This window comes from Pezoporus wallicus, unplaced genomic scaffold, assembly GCF_028554395.1.
Source record: "Pezoporus wallicus isolate ANWC-B61680 ecotype Strahan unplaced genomic scaffold, APGP_CSIRO_Pwel_v1 contig_5082, whole genome shotgun sequence".
Lineage (NCBI taxonomy): Eukaryota > Metazoa > Chordata > Aves > Psittaciformes > Psittacidae > Pezoporus > Pezoporus wallicus.
This window is the reverse complement of record NW_026635038.1, coordinates 56,004-72,075: the sequence shown is the minus strand read 5'-3', so window position 1 is coordinate 72,075 and position 16,072 is coordinate 56,004. Positions and strand designations below refer to the sequence as shown.

The following is a 16,072-nucleotide window of genomic DNA, read 5'->3' as shown; positions in this document are numbered from 1 at the left end:
TGGCTCTCTGACAACAGGGGAGGCCATCCTTCACATCAAGGTCTGGCATGGCATGTGTCCCCACCGCTCCACGCCTGCTGGGTTGCAGCCAACAGCGGAGCTAAAGGTTCTTCTTGGTGGCAAACACAGAGGCCAACCCAGTCTTGCCCTTGATTGTGGTAGCAGGCCTTTTGTCAGCCTCAGTCCTTGCACCTTATTGTCAATGCAGAGTTTCACCTGCTTCATCCAGTGACAAATTGCTACTACAGCAAGGCACACACACATTTACATTAGCAGAGTAACTATTACAGGGTGCAGCAGCATGTTGAAGATGCTGGTGGCAGTGAGGGACTAGCCAAAGAAATTTCTTACCAGTGGAATTCTCCCACCCTCTTAATTAGTTCCATCACCTGCTTTATAACACTACCATTGTATTAAAATCTTTCTATCTTTTGCCTTAGCATTTTCTAGCAGCTACTGCAAATTTCCATACTCTAACATCTCTTTTACAAGTGACAAATCTATACAATACAAGGCATAGTTTCTTATTAGCAACTAGCTAGTAAATACAGGTGGCTTTATACACAAAATCACAACCTCTAATAATAGCTACTTTACAAGCACACATATTCAGGATGTTACTTTTCATTTGTCCCCAAGTGATGTTTTACAATCATTTGTTTTTTCTCTTCCTCTATCTGCTTGGGGTATTCATGGTCAGCTCCTGTAGCTGAAGCATCAGGTTTTTCCATTTGTCTTGTCGAGCTCATGGCAATCCTTGACAAACTTTGCAGGCAGTCCAGGTTATCAGTTCTTGAGAACTAGACAGGTTAAACTGCGTATGCGCAGCATCATTGCTGTTCCCCCCCCCTTTATTTTTTTTTGTTTATTATTTTTTTTTTTTTTACCCCTGCAAAAGCTGGCCTGCTGGGCAGCAGCTACAGCCGCCTGCCAGCTTCAGCAGCAACTATAAATACCTGCCGGCAGCTGCACTTTTACATTAACCCTTTCATGCCTAAAATGTTAAACAGCTACCCGTTAAACTTTTACATGAACCCAACAGTACACAAAACATCGATTGCCCTCAACACACACACACACACACACACACACGTGTGGGATCCCACAAGCACACTCCACACAACTACAATATTTGAAGCACAAAATCCAGACAATCATTACTCCCACTACAGTCCCACCTACAGAACGTGGCACAAGGACCCCGTGGAGACTAACAGGAAACCAGCTCCGAGAAGCATCATTGCAGTGTGAGGTGGCAGGTTCATCCTTAGCGGGCGTCCCCGCAGAGGATCTGCCTCCCCCAGAGCGCATGAGGCTTGGGCTTTTATACTGACTCATTCTGACACAGGTGGCCAGCCTGTGCTGGAAGAAGTGGCCAGCAATATCTATAAAGGTCTCCAAAGGTTGATAGAAACCTGGACATACTTATATTTACCAACTTCTAGTTCATAAGTATCACAGTGAGACTGTATTAAATGAGTCACAGTATGCCTAGTACCCCTGATAAGAACATATGAAAGACCTTCCCACCACCGAAAACGCACACAATATGCCTGTATTCCGTGTTTGTCTCGCTGTAGGCTTGGGGGGGTGGGTCGGGGGTGGTGGATGGTTTTTTTTGTTTTTGTTTTTTTGTGGTTTTTTTGTGTTTTTTTTTTACTTTAATGTAAAAATGATTGCTCCCTTCACTATAAAACGGAAGTCCTAAGCTGAAATTTCAATTAATTCAATCACTGACAAGGGGAGTTGTCCTGGGGTGGTGCTGGTTCTTTCCAGGGTTTCACCCATCGTGCTGGCACCCACCACAGACCAGAATCTGTAATTATACACACATAACCTCGACCAGTTAGTTTTACTTCTGCAGGACCTTTCCAAATGCCGGTTTCCAAGTCCTTATACTGGATCAGTATACCCGGAGTTTTAGTCATATAACCTGAACCTAATGCCTGACCATGTATTATGGCGGGGGGGTCATTAAAGTCTCCTGTCAATTGCACAAAATTCATAACATATACAGCTTTCTGTATCCTTGCTACCGGTGTAAGTCCTTCTTCCCCCGTTTTTTGTTTTTCCAACAGTTGTTTCAAAGTTTGATGTGTTCATTCAATAGTAGCTTGTCCTTTAGTACCCCCACGATCACCCTGACCTTGTTGTAGAAGGGGTTTAACAGCAGCAGCGAAGGCAGTAGCCATGTATCCAGCCTTTTCCTCTGCTGTGCCCACTTTAGAACATGCATCCATCATTTCTTGAAGACCAGCAGATTTTGGCAAAACCTGCAAAATACGCTTACAAGCTGAGTTAGCATTTTCCATAGCCAGAGACATAAGCATGGATTCTTTAGCATTAGATGCCAGATCAATATTCTTTTCGATAGCCTCTGTCAATCTGTCAATAAATTGCATATAGGGCTCAGTAGGTCCCTGCTTTACTGATGTATATGAAGGATTAGGTTTTCCCACTTCCGGCACAGCTTTCAGAGCAGCTAAAGCCAATTGCTGTGCTTGCTGTAAAACTTCAGTTTTCATACAAGCTTGTACTCCATCAGGGTGAAATTGTCCCTTTCCCAATAACATTTCAGATGAAACACCGTGCAAAGGGTGATGAGGATTACACTCTAAATTCTCATCTGCAGCCTTTGTAGCAAGCTTTTCAAACCCACTTTTAAAATGTAGGAGCTGTGAAGGAGTTACACTCTCCTCCTCAGGAGACTCCCACCCCGGCAAAAATTCTTGGGGACTAAGTTCAGGGGCAGTAGCAGCACGAAAAGGGTTAACATCAGTTTGTTTCTGTTGCTCAGTAGCCGCTACTGACTCCAGAGTATCAGCTGGATCTACCTCCAGTAAAGGCGTTGTTGACACAGGATAGGGGAAAGGTGCAGGGTCCTCAAACTTTTGTACTGTACTGCGCGCCAGTTTTTGGCCAGAATGTTTTATGCCTGAAGCAGACGACACTACCATGGCTGTAGCACCAGGTGCTGAATCTAATGTAGGTACTGAGCCCTGCTGTTGTGAAGGCGAGTCAGAGAGAGCTGTAAAAACGGATTTTGCTGCCTGTTTCTCAGCCTTCATTGTGGCTAGAGTCCCTTTTAGTAGTAACCAGGGGGCAGCAAGAGACTTTGCCTCTTTAAACCCACAAGTAACTTGATCCCACAGGCGTGCCCCAATCTTTTTCCAAGTCCCGAGATCAAAAGCTTCATTAACCCCCTGGATCAGCTCTTTTTTTTTACTCCAGAGCAACAATCTTTTTAACAGATTATTGTCATATTCTATCCCTCTCACTGAGAGGATATGCTGGAAGAGCTTAAGGATGACCATTTTTTCTTTACTTTTCTTTACTAACCCTCTTCCAGACCCCGTCGGCTGTTACCTTATTTGCACTGCGCAGTGTCTTCCGGGCTCACTAGGCTCCGTTCCGAGGTGACTACCTCCCGATCCTGGTCCTGCTGGATCGAACCCAGCCAACATCCCTGTGGCTCCGCGTTTTCCACTTTCTTCGGTGCCACGCGCTTTAATTCCTTCAGTTTCAATATGAAAAATATGGGGGGTCCCTGTTCGGGTGCCATTTGCTGCAGAAAATATATGGACTCAGTCAGAGATCAATATGCTCAGACAAAAGCCATTTATTACAAAGCCTTAACCCCTTAAATACTGTTTCTTACAGGCACTTACAGTGATTTGGCATATTATGATTGGATACATGTCCTGAAGACCCTTTGCAACTAGCATATAATTGGTTAAGCACAGGTGTGGGAACTTGACCTCCAAAGCTTGCCAACAGTCCACAGTTCTCATTACCTCAGTGAAATCCAGCTTCTTCTTATCTTGTTTATTTAGGATTCCTCGGGCCTCTCATGGCCTTGCTGTATCTTTCAGGATTTTCAGAGTTTATGTACCAATTATCCATTCTCCTGTGAGAACACTGTCTCCACACTGGGTCCATATTTTTTCTGCGGCACCTTAATACCAATATAGCAGTAAGAAGCAGGCATCATTTATTATGGTGCTGGATAGGGGATAGCTCCTCCCAACGTGCATGTTGATTCTTACAGGTTTCTTGCTTACAGGCATTCATCTCATACATATTCTATTCTATATACATTATAATTCCCAGAAATCTTATGCATATTATATCTTCCCAGAACTAATTAACATAGGTTGCTACCCACTAGAGCATGTGCCATTATTTTGGGTGAGGGTCCCAAGGGTCTTTGGGACCCCTGGTGGTCGGATTTTGTTGACCTTTGCCTGAACTCTCGTCTTCCTTTTATGGTCTGGCTTCTCTTCTGACTTTGTGAAGAATGGTTCTCAGTTCAATGAGCTGGATAGGCAAAGAATGTTCTTTACCCATTGTCTTGTTCCTTCTTGACATATGTATGGTTTTGTTCAACTTGGCGGTTTGCTTCAGCTAACAATCAGTAAAATGAGTCTTTTCCTATCAGTGGATAATGGGGTGCAGTTAGCAAAATATCTTGATATTAGCTTAAATCAAAGAACTGTCAATATTCACCATTTACAATTAAATATCAAAATAATATGAATACTGAACACCAGCAAAATATTTCCTATTCATTACCACCCTATTTGGTAACAAGAGTCGTGTCTGAAAAACTTTTACTTAACATTCAGTGAAAGTCTGTGACAACCTTTATGCTGACATACACCTCAGAGGAACAGAGATGGCTGGACTCATCCTTAATAAAAACTGTAGACACTTGGCTAGCCAGAGCACAGTTTGCATTCATGCAGAACTGCCAGCCTCCTGTCTTAAAAAGTCATGAGCCAAGTGTCTAGATTAGGGATATCCAGCTACAAAAATATTCCTCTTGCAATAACATCTCAATGCTGGCAATATAATAAGTGACACGATAAAAGACTGCCCATCACAATGGCTGTTTTACATAAAAATTTCAGACTTAGGTGGCTGCACCAGAAGACCAAATCCCAGAATGTAGAAACCCTGATTTTTGTACAGTTCCCCTGACATCGATCAATGAGGACAATTTCTATTGCTGAATCTGCCTGATTATCTCTCACCCTGCAGATTAAGGTGATACATGGTGCCTGTTGGTGGCAAAGACTCAAGCTGGTTCTAAACCCAAACAAGCCACAAGAAACTTATTCAGAACTCTGCACAGAGCAGGGAGGAAGGACACTGGCACCAAGCGCAGGTGAGCCCTGTGTACACAGACCTACAGTTTGTGCAGCCTGAGCAGCAGTGGGCCAAGTAGTCTCCCTGGGCTGTGCAGGCTCTGCCTCAGAATCCCTCATCAAAATGTTTCCTGTAAGTCACTGTGAAGGAGTGCAACCACATATGCCTAATTTTTGTTGGTTTTTTTTTAAATTTAAAATATATGTAGGACACTTCACCTTCAAGATTAAGTCAGATTTTGCCTTTTTCTGCTCTCTGGCATAACAAAACACTTTCACATGTGCAAATGAGGAGAAAATGCAGCTTCTTTCAGCAGTAATAAGTATCTCCCTGTTGCTACCTTAAAATCACAGCAATCACATCTGGTAACTGCCCTTTTCTCATGTTTCCACTAGTTTTCAGACTTCCTCTTGTGGTAGCTTGAGGCTGCGCATCTGGATGTTTTAAACAAAGGAATTGCTAGAGCAAGCAAAAGAAAATGGTGCAGGGAGTTAAGATGTGCAGATAAGCAACTGGTGCAACGTTTGGCTAAAGGAAGGGACAGGCAGGAGAGGAAAAGCTTTTTCCAAAGAGGAGAGCACAAGTTTAGGCAGAATGAAGACTCACAGTGTCTGTGGCTTCATTTTTAAAGTACTATTAATTCAAGTGTATCTTTTTAACAATGCTTTAGCTGCACCGTCACCAATCATTAAGTTTCCTGGAGACAGCACTCCCAAAACAGACAAAGAACTAGCAGTGGTAAGTGTTGGTTTCATCTTTGGTTCAGATTTCTATTGTTGTTTCATAAGCAGTTTGCTTCTTGTTTCAGCTGAGGCAAAGGAATGACTATAGCAGAATCTCTGGAAGTGCCAGCTAGCTAGCTAGCAAAGTTATCAGCTTTCAAAAGTTAAAACTAGTGCCAAGTAATGTTTCCTCTCAAATTTTTTAAAGCCAGCAAAGAAAGTTTGGGGTTTTTTTCTTCCTTAGGTCTGAACATACAAAATAATTTCATTAAATCATCACGATTATAATTGGAAAATTGAAATGGCAAGAGGGGAGAAGGGCAAATAAGAGCCATCTAATATTTTTACTTAAATAAGTAGAAGTGAGGGCTGTGGAGACTCACTTAATGCATGTATCACAGCTCTCAGCACAAACACAGCTTTAAGGGATACTCGAAGGCTGGCTGGAGGCTCAGAATCACATCAGAGGCTTAAAAAAATATTTTTTTCCAAATTCAATCTGGAACAAAAAAAAAGGAGTTTGGATTTGTGTGACATTAGCAAATTATAGCTATAACTCTACAGCATTTTATTCTGACCTTAGTTTAGCCCTGTGGACCTTCATAAAAATGACATTATGGGGAAGTCCATTTAAGAGGAGATTGAGATAGATTATCCTTACTTTAGCATGTAAATTATAGACATTTTTCTTCTTCAGCAGTAAGTCCCTTTTAAGGAAGATTGAGATAAATTATTCTTATTTTAGGACATAAAGGTTTGAAAATGGATCACTTTTCTTAAGGAGTTGGCGTGCATTTTGGGAAAGCTTGCCAGGTTAAAGAAGGTCTGGGGGAGGGTAGAGGGAATATTTTCAGATGGGAGCTGTGGGGGAAAGTTTGGGAAAACACAGACAAACTGACCCCTAAAGGACACTCCTCTGCCTTTAACAAAACAAATTCATCCAAGGTTTTTCCTTAGGAGCACAGCAACCAGGGGGTGGGAGGCAGTGCATGTGGGAAAGGAGAGTGAGGTCCCAGATGTCTAATAGTTTAACCACTCTTAAATAACCTGTTTTCTAAGACATGGTCAGGCTTTTATTCAATAACAGCAATCCACATCTCCCCTCATCTCCGTTTCTTTTGAACAACCTATTTATTATGTGTACTCAAAGGAAAATTACAAGCTGGTTTAACACTGCAGTTCTTTGTCTTCCTTGTAGTATTCTTGGGTAATGCTAACTGGCTGCCTATCCCTCACACTCTCCATCGGAACAGCCCCAACACTCAGCATCAGAACACAAATTGCTATGTTGCAGCTGGACCCTGTTTCATTAATGGGCTGGATCAAAATTCCAGATCACCACAGCTCCCTGCTGATTCTGGGGAAACTGAATTGCACAGCCTACGCCAAGATGTGGTTTATACTAAATTTTCTTCTCATATAACAGATGGTTATGTTCATTTCTCATCTTCGGTAAAAACTCCAGTTTAGGAAAAACTGAGAGAGGTTAGCTTTTATTTATAATCCTAGCAAGTAAAATTCTTTACCATGCCTCATCTTATATTTTTGGTTGTGTATCTTACTCCCAAACCTAAAATGGCAAGAGCAGCATCCTGCTTCTTCAGTAAACTTCAGTTCTGATGTATAGCCTATATTATATTATGGTAGTTCACTGGGAGATGCACATAGAAGCATAAGAAAATCTATCAAGCTACATTAAAATTAAAATTGGGATAAGAACAGGTCCTCCAGACTGGCTTGTTTGATTATGTTCTTAATGCATTTCACATAATTTCCACCAGGCCCCATTAACTATGAGTAGACAGAAGCTTAGTGGTAGCAAAGGTGAAGCCATTCTGTGTCTGTTATTTGCCAGTGCCAGTCTCCACTGGAGAAATGGCACATCAGAAGTTATAAAAATCACAAAACCAAGGCACAGTCTGTGCTTAGTCAGTAGATGGATGGAGGACCTGCTGAAAGAAATGGTGTAACATCTTGATTAAATCCTTCTTTTGAGTAAGCTCTGAACCATTTCCTATTCAGGGCAGATGAGGCACGCCAGGACTTCATGAGGAAGGTAGTGAAATCCAAGCTTGACCAGCCAGTCAGCAAATAACCTTTGCTGTATTTTGCTGATGTAGTGGTCTTATCCCATCTCCTGGGTGACTTTCAGTCAATTAATTAGGTACATACAGTAAGGTTTCCCTCAGAAATACTTCCTGGCACAAGAACTTTGTGCAGTCATTTTGTCAGGCTTCTTGTAATCCTCAGAAATAATTCTCCCTGATATCTGATATATTTTTGGCAAATATACCTTTACCTTATTTGGGATGCTTTTCTACCTTGGATTTCTAGTTAATATTTTGGATACAATACCTGAAGGATGCTTCTTCCTCTGCTACAGACCGATTTACCGTAAAGATCAGTAACTTGCAACCTTCCTGTCTAACAACATCATTGACAAGGACATTTATCAGCTCTGTGCCATGCTAATCACCAGTTTGGTTGCCCTACACATCAGTTTGGGAACATTCGCCTTTTGACATGGCTGTAGCTTGGGTTTTTTAGACCTAGGCATAAAACTATTGCAAACTCACTTGAGTGTGGAATTCCTGAAATCTGTGAGCAAAAGAACCATAAGATCCACTTTACTGGATAAAACCTACAACTCCAGATAGCTTAGTCAAGCTGCTTAGAACCTGTGAATGAAAATAATTAGGTAATGAGATGTTATTATCATTATAGAAATACCTAAACTAACATCTTCATCATAATCCATTTATCTACTCATCAGTGAGGAGATAAATTCAACATTCTAAAGTTGCATGTAATCTAACCACTGTGACTGAGCCCACCTGTGCTACAGTCCAAGCTAAGGCAGCAGCTCAAGCTACAGGTTTTCTCAAATTCAGCCTGGATTCAAACACTGAATCCAAAACCTGCAGCTGGCCAGCAGCCTGTTGTGTGGCCGTGCTTGCTAGTCTCCAGTTAGGAACAGAGTTGATAAATGATTTTAGACAGTTGCTGAAGATATAACTTCTTGTCACTTTTTTTCATTTGAATGACTATGGGTTTATGGTGGTTTTCACCACGTGCTAGAGACTGACAGGCATTCTTTATGGGTTGGTCCCTACCCCGAGAAGCTCATAGTTATTCAGTCAACACTGAACTGAAGGGAAAAAATAAAAAATACTAAATTGTTTGTGTGATCTCACATGTGTCTTGCACAAAAGGTGGGGACCATATATGGGTAATCAGGACCACAACTGCTTATCTACAGTTTAATTTAACATAAATACACAACTTGCCAACACACATCTGAAAGACATGGCTGCTTACCTGGAAGAATTGCCAGGGAATAGACTAACCCATTGTTCCTCTGGGATTAAAGGCAGCAGCAGACAGACAGACTTTTCTTTTTTTACTGAACTACACCTGCTAATTAAGCCATACTGATCAAAATGGAAAGTGGAGGAGACTTGGGTAGGTATTATTTTAGATAAGAGTTTAAAATAAGGGGATTTGTGCTGTCTGTTTGATCCTCTATGGCCACTGTTTTCAGAGGAGAGAGAATTTTGTGATCACCACCATGGGGGTATCACAAACATCAGCTTTGTCATGATCTGCTGGAGCATTCAATGGAGTTTTAAGTATGCAGATATTCATTGACAGCAGTGTCCAGGCAACTGAGTTGCTACCAACGACCTTCTTCTTCAGGTCTTTGCAATGTTTGACTCAAAAGCAAACTCATACAAGATTCAAATAGCTTTACATGGTTTGACAGTGGTTTTTTTTTCTTTGCAATTAATGTGGTCTCATTTGTGTGGTTGCTTTGATACCTTGACAAATTTCTCAATAGTCCAGAGTCTTCTAAGAAAAAAAAGTACTGTAAGCAGATTTATGCATCATAAAGAAAAACAAAAAGATAAACCCATTTTTACATTGTAGTTCTGCATTAAGTCTCTATGCTGTACTTACTAATAAAGCAACTCAATAAGTAAAGCTGATAGCTAATAGTGGAAATGATTGCTTAATTAGCAATGTTGTGTGATCAAGGTTGATTTGTATTAATTAAGGAGATGCTGCTGGTCCCTCAGTTACTAATAATAGTAATTTTGAAAAGAAAACTTGCAAATTATAGATGGAAAGCTAACATGGAATTACAGTATTTACTTGTAATAAGTATTTCTTTTATGAATTTTAAAGTCTTTTTTTTCTGTGCTTTTTTCCCAAGCAATACCTGAATAAATACTATGGGTGCCCAAAAGACAATTGCAATTTATTTGTCCTGAAAGATACTTTGAAGAAAATGCAGAAGTTTTTTGGGCTGCCTGAAACAGGTGATTTGGATCAAAACACTATTGAGACAATGAAGAAACCTCGCTGTGGTAACCCTGATGTAGCCAATTACAACTTCTTTCCAAGAAAGCCAAAATGGGAGAAGAATCATATAACATACAGGTACTGACCAATGGTGTTGGGGTTTGCTTACCTATAACCATGGTGCTTGTAAGAACCCATCAAACCAGACATTTGGAAGTGTAGTAGCTGCTTAGAGAGCTAGACAGGATTTCTTGAATTAAGATCTCTCTGTGTTTGAATAACTATCAGATGCTTTAGCAAACACCTCTGAAACTTCACATTGTAAAATTTTAGCAGTAATCATCTAATGATCAACTTTACAGTTCTGGTTGGGACTAAAGAGATTTTATCTTTTGCTCTGCTGCAAGCATCCAAAGGGAACTGGAGCAGCAATGTCTCACCTGCCCACCTGCTCAGCAGGGACCACAGCACTTACAAACTCCTCTGTATGCAGCAGTCATAAAAATGGAGGTCATCAAATAAATTTTAAAATAAAATAATCATATTTTGGATACATATAAAGACATGATTTAAAGCAAACCTATTGCAATAGGTTTGGCATGTTTTAATTTCTTACTCTGAAGAGTTAGGGACTAATATATCTCTCACTGGTCAGTAATAAAAAAATTCTCACTACCTTAGGTAGTCCAAGAACAAACTTTTAGCACCAATGAGAACAAACAGGCAGATTTGTCTTACCTGCTTGGTCTCGTCTGCTGCTCCCTCACAAGTTAGGACTCAAAGCATCCCTCATGCTGTGACTAGCCTAATAAACACTGAAAAACCCATGGCAGCTCTCACAGCCCCCACTTCCTGATGTGCTCCCTCTGGTTCATCCTCATTTTCCTTAGGCACGAAGTAGTTTCCCTTCCTATGCACAACCCCAGCAGCAAAGAATTAGAAACTTGTCTTTACATGGAGGTTAGCTGGATATAATATAAGGCACTAAGAAGAAAGAAGAAAGCAATGTGTGGCTTTCCCATGTCAGGTCTATGGTTCTATCTTACATGCTTTTACCTCCTATCTCTCCATATATCCTATTGCCAATGTAACCAGCATACTGGGAAAGGATTAGCATTCAACTGGGATGAAACAGTTAACAGCTTTCATTCTAGATGAAACAGGGAAATACAGCTAACTACAAAGGTGAGGGAGAAGGGCTATTTTTCTGTTAGTATTAAAGAGCAAAACAATCCACACTTGAAACTTTCACCTCATTATTGAGCTCTTCTTCTGGCAAATAAATCTTACATATGAAGATGTCCTTGTATGTTCATGTCTAAGGTGACAGTATGACTTGCCAGCACCTCAGTGCTGATGCAAAGCCCTGAATATTTTGTGCAGGGCTCATTGCCATGCAGGCCTTACTGCCATGCAGGCCTTACAGCCCCTGGCTGTGTAACTTTCTTCATTTTACTGCATCAATCCCAAAGGAAAATAAATAGTAAGCACCACATCTTGCATGCAGCAGCATTACCTCTTAACCAGTTTCACTACTGAGCTTATTCAGCATTTTGATCAGTAAACGACAAATACTGGGAGGGGGTTTATGTGTTATTTAACTCTTCCTTTTACCACTAAGGATTATAGGCTATACCCCAGATTTGGATCCTGAGACAGTAGATGATGCCTTTGCTCGAGCCTTTCAAGTCTGGAGTGATGTCACACCACTGAGATTTAACCGAATAAACGATGGAGAAGCAGACATTATGATTAATTTTGGCCGATGGGGTATATTTTTCTATTTTTACATATGTTTTTTGTTTTGTTCCTCTCATTAATCCTAAGTATTGGAATGATCTACCCTCAATAAATAGTACCTCTGAGCCTTTCTGGCAAACCTTGTCCTAGTTTGCACTTGGCTTATACAAGCTAAGATCTAATTTCACTAAGATTTTTTTTTCTTTCTTATACATGAGAGAGAGAAGTATTTATACAATTTCCTTATACTATATTTATCTTTCCAAAAGAGAATCGCTAGGGACAACATTTTATTTTTAAATTTAAAAATCAGAAATAGAACTGTAAAATATTGGTACAAATCTTCAGATGATGTGAGCTGGCTTCCTGCCATGGCAGAAAATGGAATGCCATTGTACTATTTATAGCTCCATACTCAGTTTTCCAGTGATAATGGTGGAAGTCCTAACATATTGGAGCTTAAAAATGGATTTGTGCCTTTCAATTTTGACTCCTTATCTAGTCTCTGTTCTTTAGCACAGCAGAATGCAGGCTTTCAATGCAATCTTTGGTCTTGAGGAACTTAAAAATATGGATCAGAAGCTGAATTATGGTTTGAGTCCAGCCGATGATAGGTGACTTGATTCATTTTTGTTGTACATGCCTTCTCAATTAATTTTGGTTTTCCCTGAAAGAAGGTTTATAGCTTTTCAGTGTAAACCTGGGGCATTTTAACTTCTTATGCAGAGTCACAGAATTTTTAATACTAATGAAGATACTTGTGCAGCCAGTCACTTGGGATTGGAAATGAACAGTTTAAAGAATAAACTGAGCTCTTTGTAAAAACTTCCATTTCCAGCTGGTTTTCAGTGCTTTAGCTACTGATGAGTTTACCTCAAAAGCTTCAGAGATTCTGTACAGAACTCAAAACTTCAGATCCTCATCCAGGCTGGCCTAGTTTGCAAAACAGAAGTCTCACAAAGGCAGAAGTGTTTCTCCTGGGTTTAGTACTGGTTATAGTCAGCTCAGAAACAGTGGGAGAAGAGCTTCCTCTACATTCATTCATTCTTATCACTAACTGCATGTCAGATTCACAGGAGCTGGGACATTCACAAGGTTTCTGTTTTTTAAGCTTTCTCATAAGCAAGGATCTAATTTGAAATAAATGGGAGTAGAGCATCTAATATATATCAAAATGTTGTCCTTGACAACTGACACACTAGTCTACTGAAATTAGTGAACTGAACCAGTATTAAGAGAGTGACACCAGCATGAAATCAGTGTAACAGAGCAAAGAATCAGGCCTGTATATTTAGGCTTCTGTTAAATGGCAAGACATCAGATCTAAAGGCCTGAAATGATGCAACTGCAGATACTGGCAGCCAGCTCTGATACACAGGTCAGCATGGTGGGAAAGCTGTGAATACCAGGGTTATGCTCTTGCCATCCTGCCTTACCTACATGCAGTGTACTTCCAAGAAAAGCCTACAGTGTAATAACGGGGGAGCTACTTAAACTGCTGCTGTCATGTGAGCTGCCCAAGTCTCAGAGTGGTTGATGTGAAGGAGGAATAGGCTCATTCACAGTACTCAGAGCTGGCTTTCCATAGGCTCACTACTAAGACACTTAGCTGATTTTCTTTCCAGCTTAAAATAATTAGTATCCTGCACAAAGACCACAGCAATCTGAGGTGTAGCAGAGAAAGAGTAGCCTGCAGAAAGAAATCTGCCTTTACTTTCCAATATCTGTGTTGGAGACTGATGCAAATTATCTGAAAATATCCCTCATCTACAATGTTTATTTTACAGCTGCCTACCAGTCTCCATTGAGAAACAGCAGTGTGTATGCAGCCATGCATCTAATGGACAATATTTCACTGTTCTTTACCCTCTGATTCCTTTCCACAATACTTATAAGATATAAAATAACATGCTGCAGTACTGACACTTAATGTTCTTTGCAAGAACTGGCTTCTTCCATTCTAGTTTAGTCTTGCCAGCACAACCCACACCAATAAACTAACTCACTAGACTATTCTGCTGCTGTCTTGGGCGGGATGATGATTATCATTCATACATAGACTCTGACAGAGGTGAGGTCATTAGAAACTGATCTTTTTTTGCCTGCTTCCTCCTTCAGAACATGGTGATGGCTATCCATTTGATGGCAAAGACGGTCTCCTGGCTCATGCCTTTGCACCGGGGCCAGGAATTGGAGGAGACTCCCATTTTGATGATGATGAACTGTGGACTCTTGGAGAGGGGCAAGGTACCAGACTTTCTAATGTTTCAGAACATATAGCATACTGGATGCTGTTTCAATGCTGTTTTAGGCACTGCACTAAATGCTTTTATTGGCATATCAATAAGTGTTAGGTATGTGAAAATTAATTTATGCTGTTTAAATTGTTCTCTACAATGTTTATGTAATTCCATAAATGTTACCTTTCTGTTCCTCTACTGTTGCCCCCTGAAAAACTAATTTAATAATGGGGCCTGATGCTGCACAACCTTCATGAATCGTGGGAAAAGTAAAAAGCCTCAGCTATAATTCTGAATGCTTCAGTTCTCAAGGACTCCAACTACATCATCTTTAAGTTCATGTGTAAGAGGCAGACTGTCCTTGGCTCTTCTGCTGACATACCCTTCTTAAGATGACTTAAGCTGTGGCTCCAGTTGTTAAAAATGGAACCATCCTATTGAATAAGTTTTTATATACTCATGACATCTGTCAAAACCAAATAGAATGTAAATCCCTCATGCTGATGACTGAAACAAAATTGACATAAACAGTGGATTACGAGCATCTCCAAGAATCCTTAACAGGCAGCTGCCATACTCTTTAGAAGAAAACAACTGAAGTCCAGATAATATCACCTGAACTAGACCAACAAGACCAATTAACAGTACTTTGGAACCTCTTCTTTCTGCTTGAACTTTGCCACAATCATATAGGTCTAATTATAATTCTTGTACTGTAAAATAATTTGGAAAACTCAGAATAAGAATGCAAACTCATGTTTGCCTTTCATTTCAAATTCTAGTTTCCTCAGCTGTCCTCCCATTGAAAGAATAATTGAACTTTAATTCCAAAATAGTCTACTTCCTTCTGTTTGGCTTTCTTTTAACTTTGGCAGAAGCACTGACCAGTAGCTGTACCACCTGGACTGGATCCCTGCCCCAGATTAGCAACAATCAGGAAGAAACTGTTTTCTAGTATTAGTGAAAATACTGCACAAGCATCCAGTTAGTTACTGCCATTAGAAGAAATGCTATGGTTACACAAATTATCTGTACATCAACAGATATTACAGCACCAGTACTCTAGTCTTAAGATTACATGTGACAAACTGAAATACACCCTGGGCTTGGGTGTGCCTGTGGTACCACCCTAACCCCCAGTGCAGATCTCATTCAAGGCAAATTGGAAATACTGAAGTGGTTTAAGAGGCACAAGACATGTTCAGCTCATGCTCAACTGCTGCCAAGAACCTTTCAAACTATACTCAACATTTTAGTCCATATTAACAAAGAAACTAAATTACTAAATGTATTAACAGCATGTTTATAAGTTTGCCTTGCCATTTTAACAGCATCATATGCATTTTTCTGGGCTGATTTTAAGGACTGCTCATTCTATCACTTCCCCATGAGTAATATACATTTAATTCTTTCAAAATTACCAGTTATTATTTCAGCTATGATCATCTTGCCAATAGAGAGACCAGCAGCACATTGAATTTCAAAGTGGAAATTCAGACTGCATTTCTACACCAGTATCCTCCAGGAAAAGATTTCCAGAAACTGTATATTTTTTTTTAATATCAGTTGGTGGCTAATTTCACCTCTGCATTTTTTATCTTTACAGTTGTTAGAGTCAAGTATGGAAATGCAGATGCTGAATACTGCAAATTTCCCTTCTGGTTCAATGGCAAGGAATACAACAGCTGCACAGATGCAGGACGTAGTGATGGATTCCTCTGGTGTTCCACAACCAAAGACTTTGATGCAGATGGCAAATATGGCTTTTGTCCCCATGAGTGTAAGTAGATGTGGTTTAAGCCCAGCCGGTAAGTCAGAACCACACAGCCGCTCGCTCACTCCCCTCCTTCTTCCCTCCCCCCTGCTCCCAGAGGGATGGGGAGGAGAATCAAAAGAATGTAAATCCCACAGGTTGAGATA

The 16,072-nt window shown here is 40.4% G+C and overlaps 1 protein-coding gene across 2 annotated transcripts in view; it reads left to right on the top strand.

The window, feature by feature from the left end:
- The first annotated feature begins 5,570 nt into the window (after positions 1-5,570).
- LOC130594421 (72 kDa type IV collagenase-like) overlaps positions 5,571-16,072 on the top strand; it is a 39,255-nt gene continuing 28,753 nt past the window's right edge. The window contains exons 1-5 of one of the 2 annotated variants that reach the window (XM_057400295.1): positions 5,573-5,886; positions 10,084-10,310; positions 11,794-11,942; positions 14,031-14,159; positions 15,759-15,932. In XM_057400295.1, coding sequence (XP_057256278.1) covers positions 5,743-5,886; positions 10,084-10,310; positions 11,794-11,942; positions 14,031-14,159; positions 15,759-15,932 — 823 coding nt within the window. In that variant the 5' untranslated portion in view covers positions 5,573-5,742. Of the gene's footprint in view, positions 5,887-10,083; positions 10,311-11,793; positions 11,943-14,030; positions 14,160-15,758; positions 15,933-16,072 lie in introns of both variants that reach the window. The other variant, XM_057400303.1, reaches the window with a different exon arrangement.